Below are 21,817 nucleotides of genomic sequence, written 5' to 3'. Positions count from 1 at the left end.
ACTAGCAGTACAACAAATAAATAACATATCACAACAACTATTTAAACAAGAACAATATTAAAAATATTTTATAAATCATAATAAAAAAATTTGTTCTTAACTTTATGATATAAATTAGTTCTCTGTTAACAAAAACAAAATTAAGATTGAAGAAATTTAAAAATTAGCTTTAAAAATAATTCAAAAAAGTAAAAAATAACATATTCAGATAAGTAGAAGGTGCAAATGAAATGTGCAATATTGTTAATAATAGTTCAACCTGTCCAAAATTGTTTTTATACAATACACAAATTTACAATAAATCTTGTTAATTCAAAAAAATATGTTAAAATTTGATTGACTGATATTTTGCAAACAATAATGGCACAACAATGACAATATAAAAGTAACATTATTCTAAAAACTAATAAATATTGTTTTAAAAAAGTTTGAAGAGCATGTATACTTAATTAACAATTAGTTGACATAAAAGAAAAGCACTTAAAAATAATTTGTGCAACAATTATATTTGATTTTTTAAGTACCTACTACCATATACAAAATGGCCTACCTTAAATAAAAGATGGTAATTGTTTGAAATTTGCTTTACAATAAATTCATTTTAAAAGGCTATAAATTATTTTGTTTGCTTTTGTACCGCTATTGCACAAATATATTTTTTTAATTGTTAAATAAAATTTAAAATTGCACATAATTAAAAAAACCAAACTAATATAAAAAAATATTTATGAAGCAAAAATAAACATTCTGTTTTCTTAAAAAAATATTTTCAAATCAAATTTTGAATTTTTTAAGGAAATTTAAAAATAGTCAGCTAATCTACATTAAAGGTTGCCTAGTGTTACATTACATCTACACACGTTGAATATCAAACAGCTTTACATCAGTATCATACCAGATTGGAGGGTCAATATTTCTTAAATAAATCACACCCCACATGTAGGTTCGAAACCAGGAAGTGGTTCCCGCGTTGGCCTGATATTTTCTGATTAATATCGGGTGTGGCACTGGCAACAATCCAACCAAAGTTCCATGTTGTAAAAACTTTAAAATTTCGGTTTCATCGGTAAGGTTCTTGTCAATGCAAATTTTTTCCACTTGAGGCACTAAAACTTGCAGCATTCTCATGATGGTTTGCAGTGGAAGTTTGCATTTCCAAGACAAAACCCAATCGACAGACGGAGACCATTCAGTTGATGCAGTTGAAGATTGCTTGAGTATCTTTTGTCTCTTGTCATCAGGATATCTGGTTTTGTTGTCCCTGGTTGCTTCCACTTCAGAATTATCAGAGTCAGGTTGTTGGTGATCTGTAGAATCACTGTGAACCTGGGATGTGATGTTGCTTAGTCCTGGAGTTGCAGCCAATGAAGCAGATAAAACTCCACCATCAAGTCCATTTTGATCAATCTCCGAAGCACTTACTAATCCATTTTCTGAGCTAAAAGATGTAGATGGACCAACAGCAGAGTTTTTCTTCTTTTTTGTTGTTCCTTTTGTCAAAGATGCAGAATCTGTTGGAAGGTTGGCAAGCTGGTGAAAAACTTGTCGTTTACGAATAATCGTATAAATCAAATTTGAGTTGCCATCAAACTGATATTGTATGATGTTGTTAAACACTTCCAAAAGAAAAAACACCAAATGATGATTTTGTGGAGCTGAAAACAAAAACCAAGGTGTGCTGAATGCTTCCAAAAGATGCAATAATTTGGATGTTGCAATCATTGAAAGTGACTTTAAGTAGGGTGACACATTAACAATAATAGTCAAAAGGCAATCATAAAGTGGTTGCAATCTTTGATGTCCAGCAGTGATAACTCGATGGAAAACCAAAATGAGAAAATCAGCATGTGTGCCAGCAAAAGCTGGAACATCAGTAGGTGCAGCAGCTGAAAAAGGTTTGTTTAACCGAACACCAAAATTTCTTTCCCCACTAAGTAGAAGCAATATGAAAACGCCAATGTGTATTAAGCCAACTCTAGATTGGTCTGCCCTGGCATCGTTTAAATGGTACAGAATCGGCACCAAAATCTCCAACACATCACTGCTCTTTAACACAAAGAACAAAAACTTTTTGTTAGCATCACAGAGTTTCCAAAAAAACACCAACAGCTCTTGATGAAAACCAATTTTCTTCACAGAACCAGGAAGATAGGATTGTTGGAGTGGATTGTTTAGCAATCTGCAGATTCCGGCTAAAACAAAAGAGAAGTCCTCATCTCTGTGAATTCTTGAAAGATAGTTAATAAAGAGATTTGAACTATCTGATGATGAGTTAAAAGAAGGAGATGGAAAACTGCAAGAACTTGAGGCCTCATCGTCTTGGCAACCCAGTGGGTAGTCAAGTGTAACAATCAGAATTTGGCATGCCATTTCAACCAAAGGTTCTCTGTTATCTCTAAATAGTAAATGATTATATGGAACACCCATACCAACCGGGTTATAAGCGCAGACAATATTCAATAGAGATGTGAAAAGTGGCAAAGCTTGACGATTCTCAGATGAACAAAAGCACTCAATCCATTTGTTTGTTCTGTCTTCAGAGCTTGATGACATATAAATTGATTCTGAAAAACAAGTCAAAAGCAATTTTAGTAGCTCGGTTCTGTTTTGGTCAATGTGGCCATAAGAAGGTGGAGAATGAGGAAAACCAACCCCAGCTTCCCATATGTATTCGCAACTGTCAACATGAGTAAGATCTTCAGCTTTGTCTGGTGCTCCTTTTTTGTTGTGTGAAACAACAGTAAATTCCTGGCAAAAAAGCAAGTTAGATAATGCCAAAATCAAAGACTGGGCAAGAGGTATAGATGCCTCTGTTATATCAGGATCAACTTCAGACTGTGTTGGAAGTTTGGTCCAAAAGAAACCCTGCCAATCAGGATCTTCGAAAATGTATGGCAAAATTCTAGTCAGAAGCCTTGAGGAATTGAGGACAACTTGCTGATCTTTGTCGGTATTGCAACCATTTTCTGAGGCGTAGACAATTTTTTCAACAGCTTTATAACATAAAGTCGCTAAATTCGAAGGAGATTCTTCCCGCAATGCTCGTATCTCTGCAGCAGGAACCAATGCAAATACATCCTGTATATTGCTTACGGATTCTGTCCAAAATTGATCCCAAAATGCATCATCCGAAGCCTCAACAGGTTGCATTCTAGTTGTGAGTTGTATGACTGCTTTCCGAAAACTAAGCTTAGTATCACTGTTACCCATTTTTATAGAATAAAATCTATTTTGTTATAAAATTCCGACAAAAAACCTAAAAAATTGTTTTAATGACATTAGAAACAAAATAATAATAAAAACATAGTATTTTAGTCATGTTCGACCTGCCTGCTTGTTTAATTACTGTTTGTTTGTCTAAATCTAATCTGCTTATAGTTTAGTTTAAAAACTTTAAATAAAACGTAAGATATTAACGTATTAAAAGAAAAGTTTGTGTGCAAGACCATAAAATGGGATTGTAACTTAATCCACCTGACGAGAATATATTTTCGGATCGTATGGATTGATTGACTATTAGATGGATAGAAGGATCGAAAGGGTTGGATGTGTTAATGGGTAATCTGAATAGGTGAGGGTTAGGGTAAGGGTTTAATTTATGAAAACTTTTTGTTTAATTAAATATCCGTCAAATATGCATTTGAATTATGTAATATCTATTTAATATATATTCGATTCAGTTAATAAAACTTGATCCATTAATCCGTTCGATCCGTTGATCCGTCAAATATATGTTTTCGTCAGGTAGATTAAGTCAGATTCATAAAATGGATTCTGGCCAGCTGGCTGGCAACAGTCAGACAGTTAGGCATGTGTTACTTTATTCTTAAATTTTTGGTTTAATTTACTTATAATACTGTAACTTACATCAAGTTGATTCTTTAATTAAATATATAAAATTCACAAACCGCAATACACAGCGTAAGTAGCAGAACAGCGAAATACGATCTGACGATTTTCGGTAATAAATAATTACTTGTGACGTCATATGATTACTAAAATTACCATAGAAATTTAAAAATAATAATTAAAAATTTTAATCATTTTTAATTCACTAAATTTTTTTTTAAAACTGCAATTACACATATTTTTAATAAAAAAAAATAAAAAAAAAAAAAAAAATATTATATGCTATAACAATGCACAATTCCATGCTATGACAATAATGTAATGCATATTGCTGACGTACCTATTACCTTTTATAAATCTATTTAAATTTAGTAAATATTACTTATCATTAAATTATATATAACCACAAATTTAATTAAAAAAAAATTGTTGGTATATTTTATTTTTTCGAAACATATAATTAAAAAAGTAACTACCAAAATAAATATGACGAAAACAAACAAAGGGGAAAATGCAAAGGGGAAGTCCCACGAATATAAAAGACACGTCGATAGAATAAGCGTAAGTTTGTAAGTAGGTGTGTTATATTAAAAATATAGTTATCTTGTAGGCCGCTTATTCGACGTGGGTGTGATTTATAGTAACACATGACAGCTAACTGATCATACTTGAAGCATTTAAGTATTAGCAATATTATTGTGTTAATTTGTGAATGTCAGAAACCGTTGACAGTCTAACTACTTGCAAGAGATAATTTTTTTGTTTTTAATTTTAGATACATTTTTGATAATGCTAAGAAATGCCCTAAAACTTTTGACCTGTATAGGTATATTTGCAATTTCTCCTGTTAAGCTAACCCCACAAGACTCAAGTGATAACCAAGCTTTTAATAATAATAATAATAAGTATAAAGACAGGTAAAATGAACTTTCGTTATCACTTTATAATAATTTGCAATATTGTTTCTGTTTAATTTTAACATTTAAATAGTTGTTTATTATTGTATAATCTATTTATTTAAACCAATATTAATTTAGTTATTTAAACTTTTGTTTTTAGTCCTCTAATATTTGCAACCACAGTTGATGGAAAGTTATTTGCAATAAGTATTAATGATCAAGGAAAAATAATTTGGCAAAATACACTAGAACAAGGGCCATTAATATCTTCGTCCATTTCAAAGCTACTTTATAAACAAGTATACACTTATTAGTTTAATTTGTTACTAACATAACCAAATGTAATCTATATTATACCAATATTATTCTCTTGCATTTAAGGATGGGAAATTTGTTCGTTTAATTCCATCATTGGATGGAGGTTTATTTCAATATGATGGGGAATCAGTGGAGGTAATTAAAGTTTAATTGGACAAACTGCAACTATTAAAAAAACAATTTTTCATAATTACGAAAGTATTATTTTTTTATTGGAAAGCTATAAAAATAACTAAGTTTTGATATTTACCATATTATAAATTTACTTGTTTAATGTAAGGCTGTTCCTTTTGATGCTGATCAGCTGCTAAGCTCTTCGTTCAGATTAGCAGAAGAGGCAACACTCATTGGTGGTAAAGAAACATCAACCACAGGGATAGATGCCAAGACAGGAAGGTAAACATTATAACTGTTTAATAAATATTAAATATGTAATAGTAAAGATTAAGTATGTTTTATAAGAACAGTGGTCATATTTGTTGGAAAATTATATATTTATCATTGTTATTTATTATAACATATTAAAATTACTTTTTAGCAAGCATACCTGTATTCTAATTTTATTTTTACTGTTAATTTTTATTTTTTTAGAAGTGTTTATTCTTGTTCATCTGATGGTTGTGCACAACGCCAAAATGTTCATGAAACAAATGATGTAATCATTATTAAACGATATCAACAAACAGTTCGATCCATTCAAAACAGAAACGGGGTTGAAAAGTATGTACTGGTGTACTTCAATTTAGGTTGAAGTGGTGTTTTAAATTGATCATTGTGTAAAGCACAAGATCACTAGTTTTATTTTTAATAATGTGTCTTAATACTAATTCAAATGTTTTTACTTATTGCAACATAAAGGTTTTTGGTTACCTTATCATTTGTTAACATTATTAAATTTCATGAGTAAACAATAACGAAAGCAGTGTCTACATAATCCTTATTATATACACATTGTGCTAAAAATTGGTAAAAAAAATATTATATTATAAAAGAGGAAAATAAATATTGTTATATATTTTAGTTGGAACTTTAGCGTGGGACAAATTAATTTAGATTTTTCAAGAGGTCGAAGTAATAATTTAATTGAAGGATCCGGTGAAACAAGTGCAAAACAAAATCAAAATGTAGCTAAAACATGTTTTTAAAAATATACAAGTACTTTAAGTTAAATAAGAGTACTGTAACAATATAAGTATTGAAAATTTCGAATGCCTTTTAACTTAGTTTTATCTCTATTTAAGTCAAAAAAATTTTTAGGAGAGAATTTCTGGGGACAATGAATTTACAATGTTAGATGTTAGTCGCATAAAAGTTATCGTACCAGATGGCAAAATCTGTATGGTCATGCCAAGCAACAATCATGTTGTTAACTGGCTTGTGGAGTTAAAAGCTCCTATAAGTTCAGCATGGTTGTTTTTCGATGGAAAAATCACAAAACTCGATTTGTTTGATCCAACTAAAATACCAGCACTAGCAAGTTATACTAATGAAACACCAGTGTCAACTGATACCATTTATATGGGTAGGTAATACTTACTAATGCATATTAAAAGGTTAAATCTAGGTTTAATTACTAGTAATAAAACACTTGAAACAATTTAATAAAAAGTCATAACTTTTATGTCAACTATAAGGTTAACCTGTGTATAAATTTAACCATATTGTTGTGTGAATTAAATTGATTTAGGTTCTTATGATGAACACATGTATGTTCAAACATCTCCTTCTGTTCAACATGCAATTGCAAGAGCAGCTTCATCAAATGTTCCAGGCTCTTCATTTGGGTAAGGTATATGCGATAACATTATTATTATTATAATAAGTCTATTAAATAATACTTTAAGTTCTTTTTGATTAAGAATTTTTTATGATTAATATTATAGATACAAGTCACCGCGGTTCACTTATTTATCTCAGCCAACCAGTAAAACTAGGCTTGTGACTGGGCCCAACAAACGAAAGGGAAAAACTACCATAGAAATTGATCAAGTTACAATAAATGATGATCATAGCCAGCTGATGATTTATGGAGACAATGATCATTCAAGTAAAAAAACTACTCAAATAATAGCTATTTAAACAAAATATGTCTCTTGTCAACTAAAACAGACTTTTTTAAATTGTGTGTAGCTGGTGCTGGATATTACCTTAAGGGAGATTTAAGCTATATGTCGAATATACAAAGCTCGAAAAAGAAAGGAAGGAATACGTTAGACTCAACAGATAACATTAGTCATGGGTAAAATTTTACAAATATATATAACTGCAATCTTTTATAAAATTTAAAATGTGCAACTTATGCTTTGGATGTATTGACCTTCATTTGGCATTATAATGCCGTTATCCATTTGTGTTTTATTGTAGAAGTCCTGATATTGATATTGTGTATTCATCGTTCATGTATTGGTGGAAAGAATTATCTATTATTACAGTTTCAGTCTCAGTTTTCGTGCAATGCTTAATATCAAAATGCATGCAACTTGTAAGTTGTAAAAAAAAGGCTTTATAGTATTTTAATGTTTTTTATTTATTTTTTTTTACATTTTTGACCACATACTAACAAACAAAATAAAGTTAAAATGCTAACAAGCGTATCCTGATTTTTTCCAGCATCGAAAAAGGCATTCAATGAAAATAAGTGAGGCTCAATACCAAAAAAAAGAAGAGGAAGTACCTTCCAAGGGTGAACCTAGTTATACACATGAATATCAATCCAGATTTATTGAGGATTTTGAACCTTTGGAATGTTTAGGGAAGGTAATATTGTTAAGTAATTAACTAAACCATTAAATCGAATACAGAAATTAAAAACAATGACTTTTTTCCACATTACCTAATATGTATTGTTTGCTGTATCATCTAACTGATAACTGTTAGGTAAATAACTGTTAAGTCATACAACTTAAAAATAACACTTTTAGGGAGGATTTGGTGTTGTTTTTAAAGCAAGAAATAAAATGGACGACTGTGAATATGCCGTTAAACGAATATCTCTTCCACACAAGTAAGCGACAAAATCTACATTAATTACTTCAAATATTTTATCACTGCAGTGCTAGGTTTTTTTATTAACTAAAACCTTGTTTTTTAAAGTGAAAATGCAAGAGAGAAAGTACTCAGAGAAGTTAGAGCTTTGGCTAAGTTGGAACATCAATCTATCGTGAGATATTTTAATGCTTGGAGTGAGCAACCACCAAGTGGGTGGCAAAAAAATTTCGATCATTCCCTACTTCAGGATTTAAGGTTTAAATATGTGTTAAAATCCTGTTCTAATGAAATTAATGCAATTAACAACTTCGTCAAAAAGAAGCTTGAGAATGACTAAATTAGAGTTTTCTTGCAAAACTAAAAAATAATAGTATACAGGATAATAGTTCAACTGTTAAAAATTAAAACACAAACTATATATTTAAATGCTTTCTCTGTTGTTAGTGCCTGGACCCAGTCTCCATCAACTATGTTAAGCCATCCCACCTCGCTTCATGACTATGTTAAAACTGATCAAACTGCTGATACCAACATAGATTCATTCAAACAAACCACATTTACTGATGTCAGTTCACAGCAATCATTAGAACTTGAAAAATACAACGGTCTAGCTTTGACGGAAGGTTTCACTGTGGAATTTAACGACAAGTCAGACAGCGGGTTGTTTGGTGATCTACAACAAACCGATTTCAAAAAACTCGAAAATAATGATGTAGGAGGGAAGTTTTTTATATCAAGTGGTTCATCGGATTGTAGTGAAAGTGTTGTAAGAAACCGCGCCAATAATAACTTCACGGCAAACTCTAATGTACCTTTTAAAATGTACCAAAATGAGAATAAATCGGAAAGCATTGTGTTTGGAGAACCAACTGAAACAGGCCAAAACCTGCTTCAAACTGGGGTAAAATATATTTTTATACTTTTTTAAAATTTTTTTTAAATTAAAGTAGAAAATTTGTAATCAATTTTCTTTTACAGAAATTTTCAAACAAAGCCTTCAGCTATACAAGTCAAAGTAAGAGAGACTTAAACTCAAAAAGTGACTAAATTTGATTTACTTACCAATCAAGCCCAAACTATGGATTTTATTGTTGACAAATATACATTAAACCAAAAATTATTTTGCTTTTAGATTTGCAAGACAAGTTAAGTGAACAAAGTTCTAAAACAAGTTTGCAAAATAAGGACAAATCTAAAAATATTATTAAAAAAATACAACCACTGACTGTGTATCTATATATCCAAATGCAACTATGCAAAAAAGAAAGTTTAAGGGAATGGATGGCAACAAATGTAAAAAATCGACAACCTGACATTTGTATTGATATATTCCATCAGGTAAAAACAATGTTTATTAATTATACATCAATTTAAAACAATTCCTTTGCGTTATAACTAGTCATCAGTATAAATTTTAATTATCTATTATAATGGTTACTTAATCTTTTGGAGAATTGTTAAATTAAAAATGCTTTTATTGTTCAGGTATTAAGTGCTGTCCAATATGTTCATGAAACTGGGCTTATCCATCGTGACTTAAAACCTTCGAATGTATTCTTCTCACTTGATGGCACTATTAAAGTTGGGGACTTTGGTCTGGTAACAAATGTTGGAGAGGGTGATCGATATTATGAGGAGGCATTTTTGGACGATAATTCTGAAGACACTCATACACAACATGTGGGCACTAAGCTATATATGGCACCAGAACAAGTAAGTAATTTTCTTTTTTGCAATTAAATAAAATACATTTTAATGCATTTGTCTAATGTCCATTTCTATCTAATATAACATGAATGCCTTCACAAAATTTTTTTGATAATGCAATAGGTAACTTACTTATTATGACTTTTAAGTCTTTACTTATTATATAAAACTAGAATAACTGACATATTACTACTTTGTGGGTACAATTGTTACTTTTTTTAGATGTCAAGTGGAACATACAGTGAAAAAGTTGATATATTTGCACTTGGGCTCATTTTATTTGAACTTTTTAACATTTTTGGAACTCAAATGGAAAGAATTCAGCATCTTACCCAAGCTCGCAAGCTTCAATTTCCAAATAAGTTTACACAAAAATATCCAAATGCAGTAAGAAGTTTTGTTCTAAAAACTTATTCATTTATATTACATAATACAGTACATAAATAGAAGCAGTATATATAGCCTTTAAACTGATTTTAACCTTTTTTTTTACAGTCACGCCTCACTTTAACTATGCTAAATAAGGATGCTAATGAAAGACCATCAGCTTATGTGATAAGCCAAGATGAGACTTTTGTAAATGTAGAAATCGCAAACAAAAGACATCGAACAATATCAAATCGAAGCTCTGATTCTGCATCTCACATATAGAGAAATAACGCTATAAATAATTAGCACAAAACTTTTTTGCTTTTTTACCCCTTTTTTGAATTTGATTGTAAATTGTGTTTTAAAATCATATTTTTTAAATCAGCTTTACTGTATATGCTGTTTCTGAATATTAAAAGAGTGTATAAACTTCCTCATCAAAACTATTGCTTTATTTTAAATGTCTTACTTGAATTGTTTACGCTAAACAACATTTAGGTATTGTATTGCTCTCTTGTATCTGATTCCAAAATTATACCAATACTATTTATAAAAAATCTCATTCTATTGAGAACTAACATTAAGCAAAATTTAAGGGAATTGTATGTTGGTGTGTCTTAAACTTTTTTTTAATAAAAAAAGCAAAAACGAGTCTTTTTACTATTACTAACAAAAACTGATTATTCAATAAAGTACCAAAATTCTAACAATTATTTATGGAACATTTTTCACATTCACTTTTTCGTGATTGAGGTATTGCATTTTCCTCTGGGAGTTTTGCAGAACAGAATATTGTAATATCAACTGACAGTGCATTTACACGAGCTACAATAGTCGCATATATCAGAAAACTAGTTTTTACAAAATAAAAATGACCCAACTTTAAATTCATGTTTCCTTTTAACCAGGCACAAACCAAAATTATTAACTGAAATACAAAATAGTTTATACATACCTTCAATACTATTTAATGTGGATTCTACTTTTGCCAAAATGGCTTCCATTTGCAGCAATGTTTCTATTCTTTGATTTAAATCCATTTTGATCATCGGTTATCTATCTTTTTTTGAGTTACACGTTGTACATTTAGTTGCAAAACAAAAACCCATTAAACTTGAACAACCAAAAAAATACAAGGATTTGAGAGATAAAAAAAGAAAAAGGGGAAAACGAGAAAGAAATCCCTTCGAGTAAAAACATGGTGGATGTAAACAAAGTTTACGTTAGAAAAGAATGGTTTCCAAGTAAAATAATTTGTTTTTTTCTTGTTTTTATAAGTTTGTTTAAGAAAATTAAAACATACAACAAATTAATAGCTTAAACTAACTAAGCAAATGACAGACTCCGATGAAAAATTGTTTACTGACCCTTGTGAAATAAGTTCACTGTCGGATTTAAACTATGAGGAAACTGAATTTAATGATAAAAATGCCAATCACTTTAATGACATTGGAATTATTACAAATGTAAGACAGCTTGGTAGTTAGCTAACACCAATATTTAATATTTTTGCTTAAACTAAAAGTAAATATTACATAAATGCATATAGTTATGTATGTTTTAATTCACACTACTTGTAGGATGAAGAAGTAAAATTAAGCAATTCCAACAAAAACAAACAAGTTATGGGATATGTTCTTCCCTGTGACATCTCTCAATCTCCAGATGAGGGCCCATTCCAACCAAGACTTCAGGTTTACCCAAAAACAATGCATGGCCCTAAATCACATTCATTTTGTGCTAAGTGGTTTGATAAATATCCATGGTTGGAATATTCCATTTCTTTTAATAAAGCGTATTGTTTTGCCTGTCGTCATTTTTCTGAACAAGATGCATCTGCTATGCACAAGAAAGGCAGGCATGCCCCAACTGTATATGCCACTACTGGGTTTTCCAGTTACGGCAAAGCCCATGAAAGAATGCAACGACATAACTGTAGTGCAAGGCACTTGCAGGCAATGGCACCATGGCTTGAGGCCACTATTAAACGAGAAAATGAAAGTACCCAGGCTTTATCTTTAAATAATTCCATTGATTATAATAACTCTGATTCCTTGGTAACAGTTTCTCAAGAGAAAAGAAAAGTACCAACACCTAAATTACAAACAACCACATTTCCAGTGAAGGAAAAAAACACAAAAACTATTAATAACATATCTTTGCCGAATTCTGAAAACCAAGAACTTACTTATCCAAATAGTAACAAAAGAATAAACAACATAATTTGGTAATTTTACCATTGTTTTTCATTCCAAAATTTATTCATATATTAAAATAATATTTTGCAACTGATAGGTGTACCTGTTCCAATTGTAAGCTTATGTACAATCAACAAGAATGCATATGCTGCTCTGAAATTGGTGCTATTCAAAACAAGTTACAAGCTATAGGAGGCAACTTCAAATGTATAACAGAACACCCAGGCTTCAATGCTGTATGTTTAAATTATTGGGTACTGCAAGTTGCTCATTACAATAATAAAAAGGAAAATGATACTCCACATGAATTAGATATTTCAGAGTAAGGCATTGTTTTTATTGTGCCATTTTATGTAATAATGTTTAAAAAATAAATACATTTTTGCCAATACCAATAACTCTAGTTACTTTTCTGGCTACCTACTTTGTTTGATACTAACTATTATTTATTTATATTTAGAAAGTACAGAAACATTGCTTACACTCAGTTTTTAAGATGGTGTTGGGGTTATATAGAAAAGGATGTTGAAGTTTCTATTCCATCTTGCGTTTTATCTTCAATCAGATCAACCTTTCAATCAAGTTCAAATCATTCTTTTCCTTCATTAGATGATCTTTAATTAATGTTTTTGGACCAAATTATTGTGTTACTTTTTAAGAATTGCTTTTCTTATATAAAATTCCTTTGTTTAATTATTTCTTTCCCATGTTAATATTATCGTATTGTAAATCATAAATGCTTTAAAAATGTAAAACATTAAATTGGTACGCCTGTTAAAAGACAACAATTTTTTTTATTGCCATTATAAACTAAGATAGGCGGACTGTATTAAACAAGTAAAAACAAAATGACCAAACAAAAATTACAGAAATAATGTGGGTAACAAAATAAACTTATGCAGTTCATTTTTATACAGGCAGGGGATATATTGCTAAAAACAAAGTTGAAACAATTCAATAAAAAAAACAAATTTTTTTTTAAAAAAGAAAGTAAGATAGGAAATGTTTGGTACACAAAAAGCTGTTTGATATTTTAAGAAGTAAAAAAAAAATCTGCTTAAAGTAAAAAGATGCAAATAAACTGCAAAAAGCAAGCAAGAGCATGAAGAAATCATTGGAACAAATTTATTCGCAAACGTCAATGTGCGCAATCAACAACACATGTTCGTTAATGTCATATTCTTTTCCGCAGTTTGGACATTGCAACAGCGAATCACCATTGGAAACTCTTTGCTGGTGTCGAGTGGCTGTTTCACCAGTTTTGCGCTTGGGGGCAGTGTAAGTAGAAGAATTAATGCCAGATTTAGTCTGTAAAGGAATAGCTCTGGACTCTTTTCTAGGGGTAGGAATGGCTGGTGCAATTTTCCTCGGTTTAGGATATTTTTTGTTCAACTCTTCTTTCATTGACTGGATAGTAACAGGTTGCCTTCGTTTGGGAGGTGAAACACCCCTTCTATGCCTGGGAGTGCCAGAGATGTGGTCTTGCATGCAATTTTCACTTGCAATAAAATCATCATACAGTATATCATTGAAATATGTATTTTGTTTCTGTTTTTAAAAAATATAATTTTGGTGTAAATAATATTTAAAAAAATGGTAAACGCTATAAAAATTTATAGTTCAAATAAATACAAGCATTAAACCTTATTGGAATAATCAAGCTTCTTTTGTAATATTTCCATCCTTTTTCTTTGATGTTTTATTTCAATTTCTAAGGTTTCTTTTTCTTTTCTTTCAGACCTAAAATCCTCACTAAACAACTGTACCTAAAAATATTTTTAATTTTTTATATGTTATTTAAATATAGGTGGTATATAATTTTCCTTTTTTACTTTTAATCGGAGCTTTTATGGTACCTGTCTTTGTAAAAGTTGTATCTGTGATTGTTTTTCCTTACTCTCCATGGCGTTGTTGTTACTTCTTCGTCTTTCACTCTCATAATTGGCATTCAAAGCAGCATTCGCTTCCCTCTGTTCCTCATACCTTCCTCTCCATTTTTCTAAATCCTAAAAATTCAAATTAGTGTTTAAAAGTATTTAAATTAAACAACTTAGTATTTAAAAAAATATTTTTCAAACAACACAAATTCAGCTTAAAATTAAAAATATTGTTAATTTTAAAAGTAGTTACCTTTTTTAATTGAATTGTTTCTTCTTTAACAATCGACAGTTCTGTTGTTATCCTTGTTTCCTTGTCCCTCTCATTTGCTAATTCTTGTCTGGCATCAACAAGTAATTTGTCAAAATACCTTCTTTGCTCAACAGCTAATTTGTCTATAATAAAAACAAATTATTTGATATCCAACATTTTGGTGGTACTATACATTTAAAAAAAAACTTTTTAATCTTTTTCCAAACAGAATTTTTTGTTAGAATAATCTACCAGGGTTGCTTGTTGCAAGTGCAAATCTTTGTCTTACATCCTGCAATTGAAGTGAAGTGTTGTTGTATTTTGCTAATAATGTGGCTACATATTGCTCACGCTCCGAGTTGTAACACTGCCACCTTGTGTTTTTTTCAAGTGCCTAAGATACAAAATTAGCAAGTAAGAGACTACCACCAAACATTCGACATTTACTGCTAACAGTATATACAAACATTTTAAATAATAAATCCATTTGGGTGCAGCATAGGGCTAATGTTTTTACACTTATAAGTAGAGTATAGGGTCTCATATACAAAAGAAAAAACCTACATCACAAAGTTGTCTTTGTAGTTCATCAGCATTACTCGAATCTAAAATGGAATGGCTTGAGTTTGAAATATCTACCACAACATCAGGCTAAAAAATAAAATACTTATTAATAAAAATGAAATAGGCCTACAAGTTATTTAAATATTAAACAATGTAAAATGCAAAAATAAAGATTTACCCATTAATTTAGCAAATTTGCTTAATTTTTACAATTTTTTATACATAATATGTAATGTATCTTTTTAACCTGAGACTGGTTTGTTAATAAATTGATATTTTGCTGATTTAGATTTAAATCCTTGTTTTTGACCAGTTGGTGAACAAGCAGTGATGTGTCTGATAAACGTTTCTTTAAATCATTTTTATTTCTAAAAACAAACCAAGGAATTTAAAAACTGTTTATTGTAGTGACTTTAAATAGTACTACAATATTTTAAATATTAACATAAATATAGGATAAAACTTTAGGCAAGCATACCTGTTTTCACATGAAGTCGAAGGAAGTGATACAGATGCTTGCATCTAAGAAAACATTTAAATATTTAAAAAAATGTAATATTTTATCAAGTTCTTAAATACCATTTATCCTTTTGCAATTAATAAATTGGTTTAAAATTGGATAAGTAAAAAATTAAATTATTTTACTTTTTTGTTAGTTAGATCATTGATAATTTTCTTGAGTTCTGTAAGCTGTTTTTTCAAAGCAAGATTTTCTGTTTCAAGTTTCTCTTCCATATTTTCATTTCGGCTCTCGGCAAAACTGGTTTGCATACCTACATAACAAAAAGGATAATTTAAATGCAAAATGAATTGTAAAAAAGCCTTATTTTATTTAAACTCAATTAATGTATTAACTGAAAACAAATTATATAAAAAAATGATATATATACATTAAAAAAATTTCTGAAAAAATGATATCAAATGTGTTTAAATTAAAATCTAAAATGACTACATCATAACATTAAAGTGATTTAGATTTACCCATTGATACGTTTCCAGCTGAAGGGTTAAGTTGATGGGTTGACGTATCAGAACTATTTACCCCCTGCAACCATTTCTGTAAATCACTTAACGCATTTTCCATCTGGTTATTTTTTTGTTCGAGGCAACATATTTCTTCTCTAGCCTCATTTAAAACATGCTCAATAGATCCGCAGTCTGCTAAATTAGACATTTGCGTAAATTTTAAAAAACTAATTGAACCCTTTAAGGTGTATAGATTAGGATAACTACTTCAAACAGTTAAACATCATTTTTCATAAAAAATTTGAATGTTTTAAACTGTGAGCTATGTCTTTTAAATTACCCTACATTTAATGTTGCTTTTTTTGCTGGTAATATTGCAGTTTGCATGCTTGTTGGTGCAATAACATAAGGGGAAGTTAGTGGAACTACATGACGTTAATATTAATGTTTACAATGGGCTACAGGAAGTACATTTAATCAATTAGTTAAGTAGAAAAAGAGAAACTGATATAAACCAAAAATATAATACCTCAAAAAAATGTTTACAGTTTAATAACTGTTACACAAAATAGTAAAAGGATATTCAAGTATAAAATAACATGTAAATATTTACATTAAATTAAATAGTTTTAAATAACCTAAAAGGTAATTTTTTATGGTTGACAGGTTAGCAGGTTAAAACAAATTTACAACGTGTGTCGAGTCATTGAATACATCACGTTTGTACACAAACATTATGACGTAGTTATCAACCTAGCTTGCCTAACACGATCTGTCATTTATGATGCAATTATGACAATTTCCGCTTTTAACTGATCACTTCCTGTTATTAACAAATAAATAGTGATTTACTTGTAACAGGGTAAAAATAATATAACATGATTGTACATTAAAATGCCTACATATATTAGCAATACTATTCATGTGATTTCAACATTATTTTTATGATATTTAATGTGGCATTGATCATGCTTTGAATAAATCATAACAGCATGTTGTACTATAATTAATCATGGTAACTACTGCAACTAAGTGGAAATTAACAGAAACTTTAAATTAAATATAATTTCCCTTTTTAACTTATAGTATAGCTTTTGCTTATTGTGTTCTAATAAACGCTTCCTTTATAGGCCAATAGGCTGTCAAACTGGATTAAATTTTAAAACCAATTGAAATTTAAATCGTAATATTATACTTCAGTGTAGCAGAACCCTAAAGGAAACTAACCTGTTTCCTGAGGTGTTTTTTAATAGAAAAGTGTGTTACAAATTACTGATTTATTTCCTACTTGCAACTTTTAAAATAACTACCAAATAAGAAAATTTGTTTGTATATATATAAATATATAATATTTGTTTTAAATACTTATTGCTTTGGTACACACATTTAAATAAAATGTTGTAAATTGAACTTACCATTTAAAGTTTTGCACTGAACAGAATCTTTAGTTGAATTTCTTCTTGGCTTCATTTTAATATTTTTGTAGATATTTATTAAGATTAAAAATAACACATTTACACCGACAACATATGCAACAAATGCACTCAACAATTTCTTTACAATCTTTTACGGTGCCTACATGCTTCAAACCTAACCTAAATTAAAAATCACAATTTTTGGACTTAAAGTGCATTTTTTGTCTACAAACTATGTTAAACATTGTTGATATTTTAAAGCAGGATATTGCATATTAAGCCACTAATAATAAAATACCCTGATTAAGAATTACAGTGAATTTTGCAATATAAGCTAAAGCAATATATAAGTATTGTTTAACTGCAATACCGGTTTATGTGGTAAAATAATAAACTATAAGAAGTTGTTTTTAATCTCAAAGGATATTATTGTTATTTCTAGAAAAATAAAATAGTTCACCACAATTGCTAGCCTATTTTCTTTTTAAAAAACCCAAGTAATAATAGTACAAGGAAGTAATTGTTTCAATAAATAAGTCTATAAGCTTATAACAGTTTAAAATCCACAAATTCTTGAACTAAACTATTTTTTCTGCATTTTTTAATAAATTAATCTATTTCACTCTCTGGTTATACTGCCATTTAAAATTACAATACTTGTTAAATTTAAATCGGTGTTATATTACATTTGATTGTTTCCTTTTTCACACAGGCGTGAAGATTGTAAATTAAATGCTGGGAAAAAATGGAAAATAACAGCTAAAAACTAAAAAATTGTCCGGTTGAAGCACGAACTATTGGTAAAAACACCAAATGTTTTGCTATGCATCTAATTTTATATATAAATATTCTGACATTTAAAATTTAAATACCTTGTCAGCTTGTTTATGAATGTATTGCTTTCAAAGTATTTTTCTTTGTATATAGATTGCCTATATAAAGAAAAAAAACGCAATCAAATAACATTTTACAATTCTTATTACAAGTATGTTCTTTAAAAATTTATTAAAGGCAAACTTTTTTTAAATTTAACAATCCTAAAAAAAACTCCCTTAAAAACAACTAAAACTTGTCTTGTCAGCTAGTACATTTACTAATCGAAACAAATAAGGTCACTCTAAAATTATAATCTCTGGAGGCGAAACTAAACAGATTGACAGATTGCGTTTTACAAGCAAACCCAATAAAAAAAGTGCCGATACTTCACAACAAGTTTGTTACTTGGCTAATTTACGTTGCTGCCCCTAATATTCTGACTTAGATACATTTAATCGAAGACCTAAACTTTAACTACGTTTCAGTACGATACCGCTGATTTTCTTAAAACGCCTCTTATTTCCATTATACCTTTTGTTGTCAAAGATTTTTTTTGAAATTACCGCTACGTACTACAAATGACGTCACCAAATCAATGATGCGCGTTAGAAAAAAAGATAACTTTTTTTACTTCGCATCTCGCTTTTAAAAAAACACAAGTAATCAAGCAAGTCTTTGTATGTATTTTAATTACAAATTTTAAATTATTAAAATAGAATGGTATTAATAAAAACTACAAAAAAACAAAACTTTATCTAAATTTAAGTAATGTTAAAAAATCATCTGACATCAAGTTCCAGAACGTCGTCAAAATTAATGCGTGTCTATTAATCTATTGACTAACTGATATAATACAAAAAACACTTTGCAATGTTATTTAACATATTGATATGAATATTTAACTATAATCCAATTTATTTAAAAGCAAAGAAAGTTTTTTACATCAAAGTGTCAAAGTTTGTACACGCTTTATTTCTACTTTTAAACTAGCTTACAGGCCTAAGCTTTTATTATAACAACCAACTTATTGGTATACTAAGTAATCCATAAACATGTTGTCTTTGCTTGGATTAGTCATGTAATCCATTTGCAAAATCGAGGGCCTACGTTTTTCCCACTCGTTGTTTGCCGAACGAGGGCTTAACCCAAAGTTAAACACTTTGCCTGCTTGAAATCTGCAAAAAAATGTTCATATATTTAATTGTTCACAATGAAAATGTAGCACACTGTATGTAGCCTTGAGGTATTTCCCACAGAGGTTATTTGATAAATTTCACACTTAATACGAATTATAACAACTAGAAATACAGTTTAGCGCTTAAAAGCAAAACGTGTTTAAAATTGCTTCCTGTGAAAATTTACACAATTTTCGGTTGCGGCTATCATGTAACGTATTTTACGTACGTAAACAAAACCGGTCAAATAGTCTAATTTTACGATGGGATGACGTAAAACAAGTTTACAAAATAGTAAGGTAAACAAAACCTATTATACGCACTAAGTATAGTTCATACTGATAATAAAATTATTTTTTTCCACAACTTTAAAATACCGGGTTAGTTCAGATCGATGAATACTTTCCAAATTGTTAGTCCTCGATCTCAATGACCGCTTTCCCCCGATTCGAATAACCTTAGTAGATTGTGTCGGAGATGTCGATCTAAATCCTGAATCCCCTCTTGATAAATGCCGTCCAACTTTAAACAAACATTGTAATAAAAGTTGATAAATCCTAACAAATTTATAAACATTTTTATTAACAAAAATTGAAGTAAGAGAAATTTACGTGGCGCTGTTGCACATCTGTCTGTGTAACTTCCCCGATTGTCTGAATCAATTCGTCCACTCTGTGAAATATAACATTTGCTACAAGTATTTTAATGTTAGGGTGCAACAATAAAATATTTAAAATGACCAAGCCTTACTTCTGGTAATTCGTCCGATAACCAGGATTCACTTCCACCAAATCGTGTGTCTTTTTCTGGACTGTTTGAATACGAACGATTTGTATCTTTCTGTACGTCTTCTTCGACTGTACTTCGAAATTCCGTCGGTCCATTTTCCCCAACGTCGTATGCGTTTACAGAGTTAACCAAGATAACTATTCCACCTAAAGTAAGAAAAAAACAAGATGTTAAATCCATCTTAATCTATCTAGTAAGTTTTTAGTCAAAGTCAAATCTTCTACTATGATTCAACTTGTTTAAAAATTTGGTGTCTTATTCTTACTTGCAATGTCTGATCTGTTTATTTTTCGAAGACCAACAATTAGCTCAGCAAGAAGTGTGTCGTTGTCAGTACGCCTTCCAGTCCACATCATTAACGAATGTAAAACTTGGTTAGTTAGCAACTTATTACTGCGTCGACACTATAAAGAAAACATAATGTCTATCAAATTGAGTCTTTTTAACGGTAAAAAAATCAGCGAGAAGGTTTTAAAATCTATAAGTAGTAAGGTACATTAATGTTTGACTAGTTACAAATATCTCCATCATATTACGAAACAAACCTTATCAATGCCTTTTGCTGAAAGACCAAGAACGCGAGGTAATGCGCTCCAACCGACTGGCATAATTTTGACAAGATCGTGGCAGACAATTTTGTAAATATCGATCATATCTACGAATATGTTATTTATGTTTTAAACATTATAGTAAGTTAAGTTTATCATTAGTTTATTTGAAAAACTCATAAATAATCAAATATTGTTTTGCTTGTAATTTAAGTGTTGTTAAAATAAAAACAAGCTGTACCTTTAATGGAAACTAAATTGTATTTCATCTCCAGCATATCTGCCAAATAGCCTTGCCATGATCCTCGCCTTGATCTAAGTGCATCAATCAGTCCATAAAATCCAGCACGACCACGTGTCATAAGGATTTTAAGCAAAGGTCTAAATCATGATGTCATATTAAATATTGTCATTATAGCTAAAATTACTTGTAATGTTGCATGTTGTAAATATTTTACCCATTTTGTTCTAAGTCAGTTTGTCTGGCATGTTGAATAATAACTGCATCCTGCCAATATAAAACACCTTTACCAACCAGAAAATGAATTATTCTGGAGGGACTTTTTGTGTTGATTTCTTGAAGTAGGATTGGGTAAAGAAACTTTAGAATTTGTTCTTCTTCGTATCGCATTGGATCTGCAAAACAGTTGACGTTTTTTTGTTTATTAATATTCATATACATTAGTAAATATTTTTATCAACCAAATTTTAATCGATACCTATCTCAAGCCAATGCATCCACGGTAATTGTTCAAAATCCAAACTCCACAATCTTTTCTTATACGTACCATGCTTGGTTTTTGAGACTGACCTCTGTATTTTAACACTCATTTTATTCAGTTGTTATAAACCTACACAACCGACCCTTGAAATATAGTAATGCGTTTCTACAAATTTATCAGTTGCTAAATGATTTTAAAATAACTCTACAAGTAGATTTGCGAAATTATCCCAAATTTTTTTGAATAAGATTTTATTTTTAACTCAGCATATGCCACAAGAACATAATTGAAATGTTTTTTTTAAAGTTTCTGTAACCTTCGAAATAACGCTCTTTGTAGTTTTAGCCCTTGCCAAGTTTACAGT

The 21,817-nt window shown here is 29.8% G+C and overlaps 5 protein-coding genes across 9 annotated transcripts; 2 read left to right on the top strand and 3 right to left on the bottom strand.

Moving 5' to 3' along the window:
• Positions 1 to 10: 10 nt before the first annotated feature.
• Positions 11 to 3,955, bottom strand: LOC145746020 (protein HID1-like). The gene is made up of 2 exons (XM_082564202.1): positions 3,868 to 3,955; positions 11 to 3,256 (listed from the first exon to the last, which is right to left on the bottom strand). Exon 2 carries the CDS (start codon positions 3,208 to 3,210, stop codon positions 853 to 855), a length of 2,358 nt encoding a protein of 785 aa, XP_082420328.1. The 5' UTR covers positions 3,211 to 3,256; positions 3,868 to 3,955; the 3' UTR covers positions 11 to 852.
• A 673-nt stretch (positions 3,956 to 4,628) lies between these two features.
• LOC145746003 (eukaryotic translation initiation factor 2-alpha kinase 3-like) lies at positions 4,629 to 10,827 on the top strand. Of its 2 annotated transcripts, none has more exons than XM_082564191.1 (20): positions 4,629 to 4,766; positions 4,909 to 5,047; positions 5,130 to 5,201; positions 5,347 to 5,462; positions 5,658 to 5,786; positions 6,088 to 6,190; positions 6,324 to 6,588; positions 6,754 to 6,850; positions 6,950 to 7,113; positions 7,197 to 7,305; positions 7,434 to 7,548; positions 7,677 to 7,823; positions 7,988 to 8,070; positions 8,160 to 8,309; positions 8,499 to 8,955; positions 9,033 to 9,069; positions 9,187 to 9,392; positions 9,540 to 9,767; positions 9,984 to 10,148; positions 10,257 to 10,827. In XM_082564191.1, the coding sequence occupies exons 1-20, from the start codon at positions 4,639 to 4,641 to the stop codon at positions 10,410 to 10,412; spliced, it is 3,066 nt and encodes a 1,021-aa protein (XP_082420317.1). In that variant the 5' UTR covers positions 4,629 to 4,638; the 3' UTR covers positions 10,413 to 10,827. The 2 variants fall into 2 exon arrangements, with proteins under 2 accessions (XP_082420317.1, XP_082420310.1); XM_082564184.1 differs by having other exon boundaries at positions 7,431 to 7,548.
• Positions 10,828 to 11,361: 534 nt separating this feature from the next.
• On the top strand, positions 11,362 to 13,143 carry LOC145753024 (uncharacterized). Its single transcript, XM_082569410.1, has 4 exons — positions 11,362 to 11,596; positions 11,711 to 12,357; positions 12,426 to 12,650; positions 12,789 to 13,143. Exons 1-4 carry the CDS (start codon positions 11,465 to 11,467, stop codon positions 12,946 to 12,948), a joined length of 1,164 nt encoding a protein of 387 aa, XP_082425536.1. The 5' UTR covers positions 11,362 to 11,464; the 3' UTR covers positions 12,949 to 13,143.
• On the bottom strand, positions 13,059 to 17,601 carry LOC145752997 (centrosomal protein of 55 kDa-like). 4 transcript variants are annotated; one of them, XM_082569377.1, is made up of 11 exons: positions 17,404 to 17,601; positions 16,004 to 16,183; positions 15,668 to 15,795; positions 15,501 to 15,544; positions 15,270 to 15,390; positions 15,023 to 15,109; positions 14,711 to 14,852; positions 14,459 to 14,601; positions 14,185 to 14,334; positions 13,972 to 14,094; positions 13,059 to 13,876 (listed from the first exon to the last, which is right to left on the bottom strand). In XM_082569377.1, exons 1-11 carry the CDS (start codon positions 17,456 to 17,458, stop codon positions 13,454 to 13,456), a joined length of 1,596 nt encoding a protein of 531 aa, XP_082425503.1. In that variant the 5' UTR covers positions 17,459 to 17,601; the 3' UTR covers positions 13,059 to 13,453. The 4 variants fall into 4 exon arrangements, with proteins under 4 accessions (XP_082425503.1, XP_082425509.1, XP_082425516.1 ...); XM_082569383.1 differs by having other exon boundaries at positions 16,004 to 16,180; XM_082569390.1 differs by lacking the exon at positions 17,404 to 17,601 and adding an exon at positions 16,334 to 16,804.
• A 1,343-nt stretch (positions 17,602 to 18,944) lies between these two features.
• On the bottom strand, positions 18,945 to 21,593 carry LOC145763325 (uncharacterized). The gene is made up of 9 exons (XM_082574754.1): positions 21,451 to 21,593; positions 21,190 to 21,367; positions 20,973 to 21,112; positions 20,729 to 20,838; positions 20,449 to 20,587; positions 20,145 to 20,329; positions 20,006 to 20,066; positions 19,772 to 19,916; positions 18,945 to 19,394 (listed from the first exon to the last, which is right to left on the bottom strand). The coding sequence occupies exons 1-9, from the start codon at positions 21,560 to 21,562 to the stop codon at positions 19,244 to 19,246; spliced, it is 1,221 nt and encodes a 406-aa protein (XP_082430880.1). The 5' UTR covers positions 21,563 to 21,593; the 3' UTR covers positions 18,945 to 19,243.
• Positions 21,594 to 21,817: the final 224 nt, after the last annotated feature.

The sequence above is a fragment of the Corella eumyota genome, chromosome 1, assembly GCF_963082875.1.
Source record: "Corella eumyota chromosome 1, kaCorEumy4.1, whole genome shotgun sequence".
Lineage (NCBI taxonomy): Eukaryota > Metazoa > Chordata > Ascidiacea > Phlebobranchia > Corellidae > Corella > Corella eumyota.
Note: the sequence above shows the minus strand (reverse complement) of the source record. Positions and strands in the feature narration are given on the sequence as shown.

Excerpts from the sequence above, each read along its gene's own strand:
- LOC145746020 (XM_082564202.1), bottom strand. The coding sequence starts at position 3,210 with ATGGGTAACAGTGATACTAAGCTTAGTTTTCGGAAAGCAGTCATACAA.
- LOC145746003 (XM_082564184.1), top strand. The coding sequence starts at position 4,639 with ATGCTAAGAAATGCCCTAAAACTTTTGACCTGTATAGGTATATTTGCA. Across the intron at positions 5,787-6,087 it reads AACAGAAACGGGGTTGAAAA|TTGGAACTTTAGCGTGGGAC; the intron begins GTATGTACTGGT and ends TATATATTTTAG. Across the intron at positions 7,306-7,430 it reads ACAGATAACATTAGTCATGG|AAGTCCTGATATTGATATTG; the intron begins GTAAAATTTTAC and ends GTTTTATTGTAG.
- LOC145753024 (XM_082569410.1), top strand. The coding sequence starts at position 11,465 with ATGACAGACTCCGATGAAAAATTGTTTACTGACCCTTGTGAAATAAGT. Across the intron at positions 11,597-11,710 it reads ACATTGGAATTATTACAAAT|GATGAAGAAGTAAAATTAAG; the intron begins GTAAGACAGCTT and ends CACTACTTGTAG. Across the intron at positions 12,358-12,425 it reads AGAATAAACAACATAATTTG|GTGTACCTGTTCCAATTGTA; the intron begins GTAATTTTACCA and ends TGCAACTGATAG.
- LOC145752997 (XM_082569377.1), bottom strand. The coding sequence starts at position 17,458 with ATGAAGCCAAGAAGAAATTCAACTAAAGATTCTGTTCAGTGCAAAACT. Across the intron at positions 15,796-16,003 it reads AGCTGGAAACGTATCAATGG|GTATGCAAACCAGTTTTGCC; the intron begins GTAAATCTAAAT and ends TTTGTTATGTAG. Across the intron at positions 14,335-14,458 it reads AAACAATTCAATTAAAAAAG|GATTTAGAAAAATGGAGAGG; the intron begins GTAACTACTTTT and ends TTGAATTTTTAG.
- LOC145763325 (XM_082574754.1), bottom strand. The coding sequence starts at position 21,562 with ATGAGTGTTAAAATACAGAGGTCAGTCTCAAAAACCAAGCATGGTACG. Across the intron at positions 20,839-20,972 it reads CAATTTAGTTTCCATTAAAG|ATATGATCGATATTTACAAA; the intron begins GTACAGCTTGTT and ends ACATATTCGTAG. Across the intron at positions 20,067-20,144 it reads TATCGGACGAATTACCAGAA|AGTGGACGAATTGATTCAGA; the intron begins GTAAGGCTTGGT and ends TATATTTCACAG.